The sequence below is a fragment of the Acartia tonsa genome, chromosome 9, assembly GCF_053477335.1.
Source record: "Acartia tonsa isolate MP-2025a chromosome 9, ASM5347733v1, whole genome shotgun sequence".
Lineage (NCBI taxonomy): Eukaryota > Metazoa > Arthropoda > Copepoda > Calanoida > Acartiidae > Acartia > Acartia tonsa.
In genome coordinates this window covers 41,046,582-41,058,866 of record NC_137268.1, presented here as the reverse complement: position 1 = coordinate 41,058,866, position 12,285 = coordinate 41,046,582, and the positions used below count along the sequence as shown (strand labels likewise).

The 12,285-nt window shown below is 33.0% G+C and overlaps 1 protein-coding gene across 1 annotated transcript in view; it reads right to left on the bottom strand.

Moving 5' to 3' along the window:
* The window catches only part of LOC145328949 (phospholipase B1, membrane-associated-like), a 55,420-nt gene extending 43,563 nt beyond the window's left edge, over window positions 1-11,857 (bottom strand). Inside the window, exons 1-2 of the mRNA XM_080172918.1 lie at window positions 11,736-11,857; window positions 10,322-10,357 (exon numbers count right to left, since the gene is read on the bottom strand). Of these exons, the coding sequence (XP_080029044.1) occupies window positions 10,322-10,357; window positions 11,736-11,851 (152 nt within the window). The 5' untranslated portion in view covers window positions 11,852-11,857. The remainder of the gene's footprint in view (window positions 1-10,321; window positions 10,358-11,735) is intronic.
* Window positions 11,858-12,285: the final 428 nt, after the last annotated feature.

Genomic DNA, 12,285 nt, shown 5'->3' with positions numbered 1-12,285 from the left:
CGGGCAGTAGCACGCCAAATAGAGAATCTGAGAGACACAGTCCTCCTCATTTCTGGACATTGTACTCTCCCCACTATCCACGAAGAGTAAACTAGATTAAAACTGATTCTTATAATCTGACTTCTAAACAATGACGTACGGACGTATCCTAACGATATAAAAGTTTTGCATATGATAAAACCTCTTGTACATATGTGTATTGATGTAAAATACTTATATTCTCATATATCTCTATGTAATTATTGAAAACGATAGGAAATTAATCGCATAAATCATAGTTGAGATATCAAAAAGAACATAGCAAGAAATTTTGTTATTTATAAAAAGTTATCATAAACCAAGTGAATGTAAGCTAGACTAAGCACCTTGCAAAAATAAACTTTAATTATGTATCTAACTAAATTAAGGAACAGACAGTAATACTTATAGAGTAGCTACGTAAACGGGAGTTGTACACAACAAATACTAAATCAGTAAATAACAGTGTATATGCTACTTAAAATCTCTATATTTATTTTAACAAAAGTAAATAATCTTTAGAAAAGGTATAAAAATTTTTGACAAATATTTTTCTTTGGTGAAAATATAAAATTAAATCAATTTTGAAAACAGAACATAAATTTTTATTTTTACAGTATTTGAAAAACATTATGATAGTAAGAAGTTTTCTGACAATTTAACATCTTAGTTAATATAATTTGGACATAAGCTGTATATTGGCACATAATAAAACTTCGAGATTGCTAATACTATTAATTGACCGCTAAATGTTGAATTTGTACATATATAAAAGGCACATAGCCTAACAACAAGCCAACGTGAGCCAAAAATTTAACTCTACTTGTTGGAAATAAGACTTAGGTTTAAATTTAAAGGGACATAAGAACATTTTACCTTGAAACTCTAAGCTTTATGACTATTGTATTGAAATTTAAAAGGGAAACGCTATTTATTCTAAGCCTTACTAATTAAATAAAGCTTCCTTAATGAGATCATCCAGTCAACGATATTACTTTAATTACTTGAATCACAAACAGTCTTTACATGAGTTTTCTTAAAAATACTTGAATAAGCGTATTTAAATAACTTTGTCTAACGTCAGTCTTTAAGTCTACTTAGATATTGGTTACAAGAAAAAAAATATATGCTATTTACAAGTCCTCTCTATATCACAGCACAAATGAAATTCACGATTAATGCACAGGGATGGATATAAATGAAATTTAGAGAAAAGTTACTGAAGTGCGAGTTCGATTAAATATCTATATATACATAACCCTTACAAGCTAACAAGAATGAATAAACTGTGACATAAGGCTGTAATTACAGTTGTTAACATACTATTGAGAAAAGAAAAAGATTAGTTCGCTTACGAAGAAAGTAATTAAGATTGAATGAAGTTTTAAATTATGGGCATAAAGAAAATACAACCTTATAATCATTTCCTTACATACTAAATATCCTTACAGACTAAACATGTATATACATAACATAATGGCAGAAGTGTAAATTAATATTTGGTTTTGTACAGTATAAAAAGTCATAATGTCTAATAACAAAAGTCTTTACTTCATAGTGATTACTATTTTGACTAGTTACATAAAAATTAGAAAATCTGTAAATTTAGTCACATGTTGTCTAAAACTGGTCATTGTCTTAAAATTTGTATGTCATATTTCAACCAAGCTATTAGCGCCACTTTACGGCGTACGTTTAGGGAACGTGGGACCCCGACGTCGAGGGACTCCCTCAACGCCGGAATCCTCTGTCCTGTTATTATCTGAGGAACGCGTAGCTGAATTGAAGCTACTCTCCGCTGATGTTATCTCTTCCAAGATGGCAGGAGTTGGAGTACGCATGGAGCGGCGCAGACGTTCTAAACTGAGAACTCGTAGTGGAGTGGGGTACTCGATTTCATCACTCACCGCATTAAATCTAATAGGCGGGAGATCGGCGTCCTCGATATCGTCAACCAGTGGGACTAAACTGGCCGCATCCTAAAATTAAGAAAAGGGGCATTATTAGACAATCATTTTAATAAATGTTCACAAGAAAATGTATCAATGCTTATCCATACATGTTTGCGAGTCAATTTTTTTTATACATCACTAATACTTTATCTAGAATCTTAATATTGACTATTAGGAAGGAACTACACCATAATTAAAGTAAAATTATTGTCTAAAAGCATAGCTATCTGAGCTAAACAGCCTAGTCTAAGTTACGTAATTTTTGCAACAAAGAAAATAAGAATATTATAAGAGCTTATCAAACTTACCTCAGACAAATCAGCTGCAGATGGAGACTCAATGCGACTAAGGCACATAATAGAGCTCAAGGAAGAGCTGTCGCTGGATCCCTCAGCTGTCCTCTCAGAACTGACCCGATTACACCTCCCCATAGTGGTGTAGAACTGCGTCAGGAGGATTGAGTTGGTCGCCTAAAATATAATAGATTTTATTAGTTTAATCGCAACACCAACAAAGAATCTAGGAAAATCAGGAAATGAGAATGCCTAAAATTCCTGTAAAGCTATATGATTAGGTAGCGATTCGACCCACTTTATAATAGAATTAAAATCTTAGATCGGTTCAAAATGCTTATGCAACCATACTTTTTAAGATTAATATTCTACCAATAAAAGAATTTTAGTTGCAAATACCTCTAGATACGTGTACAAATGTACAGCCTCTTTCTGAAAATTAATAGAAAAATTAAAGCATGGATACTTACATGTAGACGCTCTGTTCGATCAAAGATCAACGGACGGAAGCCAGGACTTCCCGACGGGGTGTCCAATCCCGCAGGCACATTACTTCCAGTAACTCGATCCTCAGTGGCAGACAGGCGGTGTACAGCAAACAGCCCAACTCTGGATCTCACTTCGGCTGGAGTCGATGGACTAGCAGAGGGAGCCTAAAACAAAAAGAAGACATTAAAGTCTTGATCTAACATTTAAAACCCCAATGAGAAACGTGCGGCACGAGCAAACTCTCAACCTTCCCAGAGGGAAATAATATTAGGTTGCTAATTAAGATTTTAGTAAATGTTAACTGGTATCTCAATTTAATTGCGGTAACCGAGCGGATTTCTCTGGCGACATAAAACGACGACAAACGGTGAGCGATATATATGGAAGAGCCGAAAGTCAACGTTGAGGAAGTGAGAATAGGACAGAACAACCCTGCAACATCATGATGCTTTATTAGACAAAACGGGTGGCTAGAAAAAAAATATACAAAACAGAAAAGAAATATACAACAGAAGAAAACTCACCTGTGTATCTGACAGAATATCATCCATCACAGAGGACGCGGCTTCGTACATGCCTGTATCCGACGGCTCCACAGTTGGCGACGTAACTCCAGATCTAGTCCTGTTGGTCCTGTTACCGCAGTGAAGAAGCTCAATGGTCCTGACGCCTATATTACGGAGGCGCATACATACATCTCTTATCCAGCGAGCCAGCGACCTGTCTGAGGTGTTGTCTAAACGTGTTAGAGTCTCAAGCCCTACAGCACCGAAGAAGACCACTATGAGAGCACATGAAAACAAGCCTAAACCCAACAACATGTTAATTAAGCCATCCATGTTGAGTGCGTCCAGACTCGTCTTCTGGTCTCTCCTCGACTCGGCAGACCCAGAATCACCTCCGGCAACACCGTCACCAATGTCACCGCAGGAGTTCTGCATCACCGAGTTGAGGAGAGACCAGATGATTTGTATCGTTCTACTAAGCATCAGTGAGAGATGCTCGTTGCCAAACATCTCCCCTTGATCCCTTTCGGACTCTACAGTATCAAAAGTACTTGTACTCCCATAGTCATCGACATCAGCAAGGCTTGGCATCCCAGACGCGTCGCTGTACACTGAACTCGAGTCGTCTAAGGAGGTTTCGAGAAGCGAGGAATTGGCAAGAGTGGCCGCAGCCGCTCTCATCGATTCCTCGAATCTTTCCTTAATATTCTGATGCGCGTCGAGGCTGTCAGGAATATACATTATGAGCGGATGTAAATTTAAAATAAAGGACTAGTGATTCTGAAAGGCAATATAGTAAAGTTAATTTTATGAAAAAGACTGTACACACGAATATTTTTTTGTTTGTAGTATTTTAAGCAACTGTGGTTGAGCTTCCTAACCATTAAAACTTTGATTTATCATTTTAAAAGTAAAATTCTTTAAGTTAAAGAATAAGTAATTAATCTTACATGATTCGACGCTTAAAAATAGCTATCGTTAAGCTATTCAAACATTAAAACTTTGTTTTATTAGATTCAATTAAGTTAAGGAATATGTAATTAATTTTACATGATTCAACGCTTAAAAATAGCTATCGCTGAGCTATCAAAAACATCTTCATTATGATGTATCAAGCAGTTAAAAACTTATGTACTAGCTAAATCTGAATATTTTCAATGACGTTTTAAAAACACTTTCGATAAAGCTAGCTAAATTTAATTTTTGTAAGCGACCATTTTAAAATAAATATGGTTGAGTTACTCGTAACGTAAATAACCTATTAATTAGCGTCATTATAATTGAATTAAGTAAAAAGAAAATCTTATTTTAAAACCTATAGTAAAATTGTTTTAGAAGATTTGAATCAGGACTAAATAAATTTTGATTATAAAAAGGGACGCTGTAATCAAAAGTTAAAACGAATAAAATGATGGAACATATCTGTGTCAATATAAGTTTTGCTTACGATGAACGAATTTAACTTTTGCAGACGGAAAACGTAAACAAAACAAGGTACGTCAATTTACCTGATGATTCAGATATGTCCTATCAAAACTACAAATATTATATAAAACAAAATTGTCATAGATTGAAGATATACCCATATTGCTTCTAACCCACTTTCGATCAAAAATATAGTGATAAAGGCCTTATTGACGAAGAAAATAAGATTCTTGAGTCTTAAATAGAGGCTAACGAATGCAATAATGAGCATATCAACAATCTATAACATAAAAACATTCATATAAAACAAACGGGTTACTATATTTTATCACTTTTATATAAATTCTCTTGGAATTTAGCGGTAAAATTAAACACTCGAACGCAAGCTCCGCTCGCAAAGACAATTATTAATGAAATGAGCATAATTACTGGGCCGCCAGCTTTTTATAACCTCGCTCAAATCCAACCCCTATCACTTTTGACCGCCCAAACATAAACAAAGGGTTGACAACTTATTGTTACGTAAAATTGAATTACGGACGTCGAACGATATATTCTGTAGATATTAAGTCTAAAAGGTATACTTGACAAGCGATGTAATGTAAGACATTAGTCTTTAAAATGATTAAAATTTATTCGTGTTAAAAATAAAATAAATACAGCTAATGCCAACAATGGTATAAACCATATGTACATATACAAAATATACAAACAAGGGTTACCAACTATTGTTAGTAAAATCTTATATTTATACATATATACGAGTAATGTAACCAAAGAAATTAATACGATATGTAAATACTAATTGTACTTATAAAATTTTATATAAAATATTGTTTAAATTCAGGAAACAGATATAATTAACAGAAATAGAGATAACTAATCAATCCACTATAGGTCTATCTGTAACGAAAAGAATTTCTAGAATATCCCAGGGATAAAATGATTAATAAAAGATTATTAAAACTTCTTTTGTTTAGATTACCATAGCCAGGATACCCCAAGGAACCGGTTGGAGCACGTGCACTAACTCTTTTTAGGATCTACCATGGACCAGCCTGGAGATAACCTAGAGGATCATGGAGTATTGGAGCCCTACCACCACCCTACCTTGGACGGATTGCGGTTGTGTTCCTGTCAACACCTTGACACTATAGACGAGAACAACAACATTATCACCACACCAGAGTACGATGGATTCTCAGAGAACCTGTCCATCACCATCAGGAATTTCTTGTTAAATACAGCCCTGAATACCAGAGAAGATAGTAGAGTGGAGACTGATAGTGACATCAGCTCCAGCAGCACACTATCCCTCTCTACAAATGACCTCAACCAACTCTACTATGACCTGGAAAATCACTCAATCACCTTGGACGAGAATGGTAACGAGGTAGCACAAGTGGACGCCCTTGGCTACATATCTACCTCACCCCCAACCTCAACCTACACTTCGAACGAGAGCATTTCACCACCTAGTTCATCATCAGAAGAAGCTGAACTATCCAGAACAACCAACGCAAAAACATTTATTGATGTGACAATGTTAGATAAAACTAAACCCCTCAAGAAAAGAATGTATTCTATTTGGGAGGTTTATCATCTTGTATACCCAGCTATGAAAATACGCAAAGCTTACTTTCTTAATGGAAAGCGTATTTAACTTAGCTTGGAATACATTTATAGTTTATTATATATGCCTATATACTGGGACTACTAAACTTTTTCTTTTTCTCTTTTTTCTTTTTTAACAACTTACCCCCATTGGAGATGCGACCCTCAATTTTCAAATTCTTTGAACGTACATATGAGACTTTTACAGAAATGCTTCGCATCCACAACTATCTATCTATGCTTGATATAAAGTCAACACTTTATAGATCATATTATGAATCTTTGATTGACACGTGCCCTGCAATTATCTAGTAGCACTCAGGGGCAAGACACAATTACTTTAGCTAGGCCCAAGGCATTATTTGTATCAATTTATGCATTCATAGGCCTATCTTTACCTATATGACACCATATATGGGTAACGCTAGCCTATTCATGGCAATCTGTATGTGATTTGCTAATAGTATATGTTTATTAAAGATATTATGTTTATAGTTAATGTAATCATATAAACAACCAGTACATATATGTATGCCTACAACCATGCCTGATTTACGTCACATATTAACACACAGATATTTAATTGCACAGACAAACACTAAAATCCTGGTCCAGAGCTAATGTTATAGCATGTACCTCTTGAATTTATTCAGTTATTTATTAACTCTCCTACCATCAACTTCTCTTTCTGGCTTTAAAAGGTAATGACTTAGTTGTTTGGCATGCATTGTAGTTTAAATTTAGGCCCCTTAGTACTTAGCATGAATTGAGCTCAGGCCTTATGTTAGAACTCTAACACTTAGCACAATTCACTGCTTGGGACTTAGGGCACATTTCAGTCCTACTCTACTTATAATTTTAACACTTATCCTGTAAATATTTTCATACTTAACTTATGCACTTGTAATATAAATACACTTTATAAAAACATTTTCTTTCCTTAATATTTAATATGCTTATATAATTCTGATCGAATATCAAAACCAACCATTTATTCTTAGGTTAAAGCAACATAATACCTCGCGTGGGACTTTTGTTGAGCTTCCACCAGCTCAACCAAATTCGTATTATACTTGTGGGAATAGAGGGTTAAGCATTCTAAACAAACGAACCGACGATGAGAATGTCTATGTGTATTGCATTAAAATTAGGTTTTAGTAGTACTCATAGAAGAGCGGTCTCCATACCTAAATATGGACAAACGCCCCATTCGCACACACAGATTTTAGGAAGAACTCTTTTCCTATTTTTTTCTCATCTCCTGAAGGCTTCAAACCCCCTTGCTGAATCACCGTGCACGCCACTGTGGCATTTCGTTGTTTTAGAGAGTAACTGCAATATTTTTTAAAATAATGTTTTACAAACTGCATAATTCTCACAATAAACTTATATTTAAAAAAAATATATACTTTTATATACATATTTATTTTGCTTTTTCATTTGTATAGCATATCTTAGTTCTTTGAATAAAGACACAAAGAATCCAGGATCTAAAGGGATAAGACAATGACCTATAATTTTATATACCTCCTTAATGATATTCCACAAAATTACTAATTCCGAAGATTACAGTTAATGGTTAACATGTTTGAATATTTAACTTAATGAACCAACCCATCCCTAAAGTTATTAAGTCAACTAATAATGAAACGTCATTATAAAATTTTGAGGGGTAGTGCAAAAACAGCCCAATGCTCTCCCTGCAAAGAATCTTACAATATATTTATTCCTGTTAAATTTGAAACAATTGTTGACATACAGTGATACAGTTTCATGTGTTTTGTCGACATTGTAACGCTGTTTTAAGAGAAAAAAATATGTTTTCTCGTATTCATTCGAATCCGGTGGATAGGAACCGGTTCTCATCCATACGAAAAAACTATGTCTAGCATCGTATTATACCCAACTTTCTACGAATATAAAAATGTACAATCATAAGATTAAAACCAGTTTTTTTAGCCCCGAGGTGCGGAAAGCTGTTTATAATACGATGCGAGAAATAATTATAATTTTAGTCAGGTTTTTTGTACATGCATTAGGGCTCGGCATCAGCATTTAACCAGAGCATTGATCACAATCCTCAATGAGGGTTAACAAAATTACCAACCCTGTAGATTAAAATTATTTTTTGAAATTTTGGAAACCAATAGTTCAATTCAATTCAATTAAAAAAGAATAAGCCTAAGAATACGATTACGAGATAATAAAAGTTTATACAAATAAAAACAAAAAAAATATGGGCAGAAGGTACTTTTTTTAACGTCTTTAGTTATATCGCGGTGTCGGGCCCAGATTCGAACATTCGTGATCACATGTCCGACGACAAGTGGATGTGCTACGTGTTGAAACACGATTGTCTTATGTTGATATAATAGAAACTTCAAAGTTTAACATGGTATTCAAATGCAACATAATTGCACTATAAAACATTTATCCTAACAGTATAATGAATCAAAACATTATAAGATAATAAAAAACTTATAAATTATTACTGAGAAGTATTTACTTGAATAATATAATTGAAAATTATCAAGTATAATTATTTTTCTCGTATTCATTCGAATCCGGTGGATAGGAACCGGTTCTCATCCATACGAAAAAACTAGCCTTCGGCACCACGGGGCTAAAAAAACTAGTTTTATTCTTATAATTGTACATTCTATATCCGCGGAAAGCCGTTTATAATATGATACGAGAAATAACTATTCTTGTATTGTTTCAAATAGTTATTAGGGAGAATTAAGTTTTAAAAGTAAATTTAATTTTACAAATAATTTTATTTACCCTGAAGGCTTCTAGAGGCCCTTCCCCCACTTTTAATTTTAGTTTAAATAGTAAAGGTAAAAAAAGGGGGATAATTTTTTTTCTCGTATTCATTTGAATCCGGTGGATAGGAACCGGTTCTCATGAATACGAAAAAACTATGTCTAGCATCGTATTATATCCAGTTTTCTACGAATATAGAAATGTACAATCATAAGATTAAAACTAGTTTTTTAGCCGGTGCCTTCGGCACCACGGGGCTAAAAAAACTAGTTTTAATCTTATAATTGTACATTCTATATCCGCGGAAAGCCGTTTATAATACGATACGAGAAATAACTATTAAGGGGCGATTACTCTTGTTGTGGTGGTTGTACCCTCCCCGTAAATAGTTATAAACCTTCCCAGGACCTATAAAAAGATACATTGTAAAAGGGAGAACCATAACGATTTAGGGGTTAACGATATCCTTTATATAGGATTATTTAACTGATTTATATATAATTTTTCAGTTTGTGCGTCCATCCGTCTACTTGGTTAATTAGGGTTACAGACATATTTTCATATCTTTGCATATATCATGTCATTATGGTGACTTGCAAAAATGGGGGTTACACATCATTCCCACCAAAAAAAAAAATATGTAAATTCATTTACTGTAAATACAGCATTATAAATATTTTCTCAAAATGCTCAAAACGAGCTTTTCAATTAAAAAATCGCCAATTATGTCAATATCGTTTTTGTATTTGGCTATTCTGAACCAACAAAATTATTGGGTATATTCTTTAAGACTTTATGGGTTTGTATAATAACTTGTTATTACGAATTAAACTCTTCTTGTAATTTTTTAAAAAGTAATCGGCGGTTCTATGAAACTATTTTTGTGCTACAGTGATAAAACATTAAAAATGGGAATGTCATGATTTACAGGGAGGGAAGGAATAATGGACAGTAAAATAAACTGCTACATAAAGTTTCTTAATTACGATATCTTATTCGCTGGGTCAAAACTATGATTATTTTTATTGAATTTTTGATAATTGGTTCCAAACTATTCAAGGAGTAAGGGAGGGGACAATGGGCAATTAATTCAATGTTAGAGTATTTGCTGAAAGACCTTGAAATCCAGATTAATCCAGAAAATATGGAGGAAAATGTAAAGGGAGAGTTAATACAAAGAAAACTATAAAATAAAAAGAAAGTTTTAAGACATAAACATAGACATACAAACATCCTGTTGCTTTTTTAAAGGTTTTACCTTTTTAGCCTGCATTGCTCACGTGGAAGTATACCCCTAAAATAAAACAAATATAAATCTAATATTAATGGATATATTGACAGTTAGGTTGCTAATATGAACCTTATTTATTGGTCTGTTCCTTCATACAGTAGGAGGGGATGGGGTAATGGAGGTGGGGGTATCGTTAAATTAGCCAGCAAGGAGTATAATTTCATTGGAGTACTTGAAAATCTGGTGCATCATCCAGGTAATAAAATATCGATTTCTATATTTTTTTTAAAAAATCAATCAATAAATCTCATCAATATAGCAATCATTCATCAATCTATTAATCAATAAGTCTATCAATGTATACATCTATCAAATATTTATTAATTTAGTTATAAACCTATATATTAAATCATAACCTAAAATTTTAAAAATATTTCTAATGTAACCTATCTTTTAGGAACCACTTAAATGTATCACTTTATTTATGATTGGCTGCATCTATCTAGCCTTCAATCAATCTATCTATCAATCTGTCCATCATTTTATCTATCAATCTGTCCATTAATCTATCCATCAATCTATCCATCAATCTATCCATCAATCTATCCATCAATCTATCCATCAATCTATCCATCAATCTATCCATCAATCTATTCATCAATCTATCCATCAATCTATCCATCAATCTATCCATCAATCTATCCATCAATCTATCCATCAATCTATCCATCAATCTATCCATCAATCTATCCATCAATCTATCCATCAATCTATCCATCAATCTATCTATCAATCTATTCATCAATCTATCCATCAATCTATCTGTTAATTTATCCATCAATATATCCATCAATATATCCATCAATCTATCCATCAATATATCTATCAATCTATCCATCAATATATCCATCAATCTGTCCATCAATATATCCATCAATCTATCCATCAATCTATCCATCAATCTATCTATCAATCTATCCATCAATCTATTCATCAATCTATCCATCAATCTATCAATCAATCTATCCATCAATCTATCCATCAATCTATCCATCAATCTATCCATCAATCTATCCATTAATCTATCCATCAATCTATCCATCAATCTATCCATCAATCTATCCATCAATCTATCCATCAATCTATCCATCAATCTATCCATTAATTTATCCATCAATCTTTCCATCAATATATCCTTTAATCTATCCATAAATCTATCCATCAATCTATACTTCAATCTATCCATCAATATATCCATTGATTTATCCATCAATCATTCCATCAATATATCCATTAATATATCCATCAATCTATCCATCAGTCTATCCATCAATCTATACATAAATCTATACATAAATCTATCGATATATCCATCCATATATCTATCCATATTCTGTGCTTTGGTCAGTTATAAGTTCTACAGGTCGGTCATTCTACCTACCAGATATTATTGATTGTATCTTCCAAGAGAAATTTGGCCAGAGCTGGTTGGCAGAAGAATAGCGCTACAAGAATTTGATGGAAGGTTTGAATCCCATCCATTCTTATCAACCTCATACTTTCATTTCTGGAAAAAATGGCACAATTTTTAAAGGCTAAGCTTTCTTATAATTAATTTAGACTTGTTAGAATTGTCATATCGATTTAAAACTTCGCATAATAATTTCTATAACAGTTAGGTACGATCTATGATTTTAAACCTTTTTAACAACAATTTTTATGTGATATAACTATCATATTCATCTAATTTTTAGAATACTGATTCCTAATCCAATAAATTACAATTTTATAAGCGAAGCATCATCTCTATAATAAAGTTCTAAGATGTAAGTATGTTTTTAAACGGTATCCTGTAGTTAAGTAGTTTTACAATTTTGTTTGCACTTAAAATTTATATTCTACTTTTCAGTTTTGACAATCTACAAATTTTAATGTTCGTTTGTACTACGGTTTCAAAGCTTTATTTTTGAATGAAAGATAACAGTAAAGTT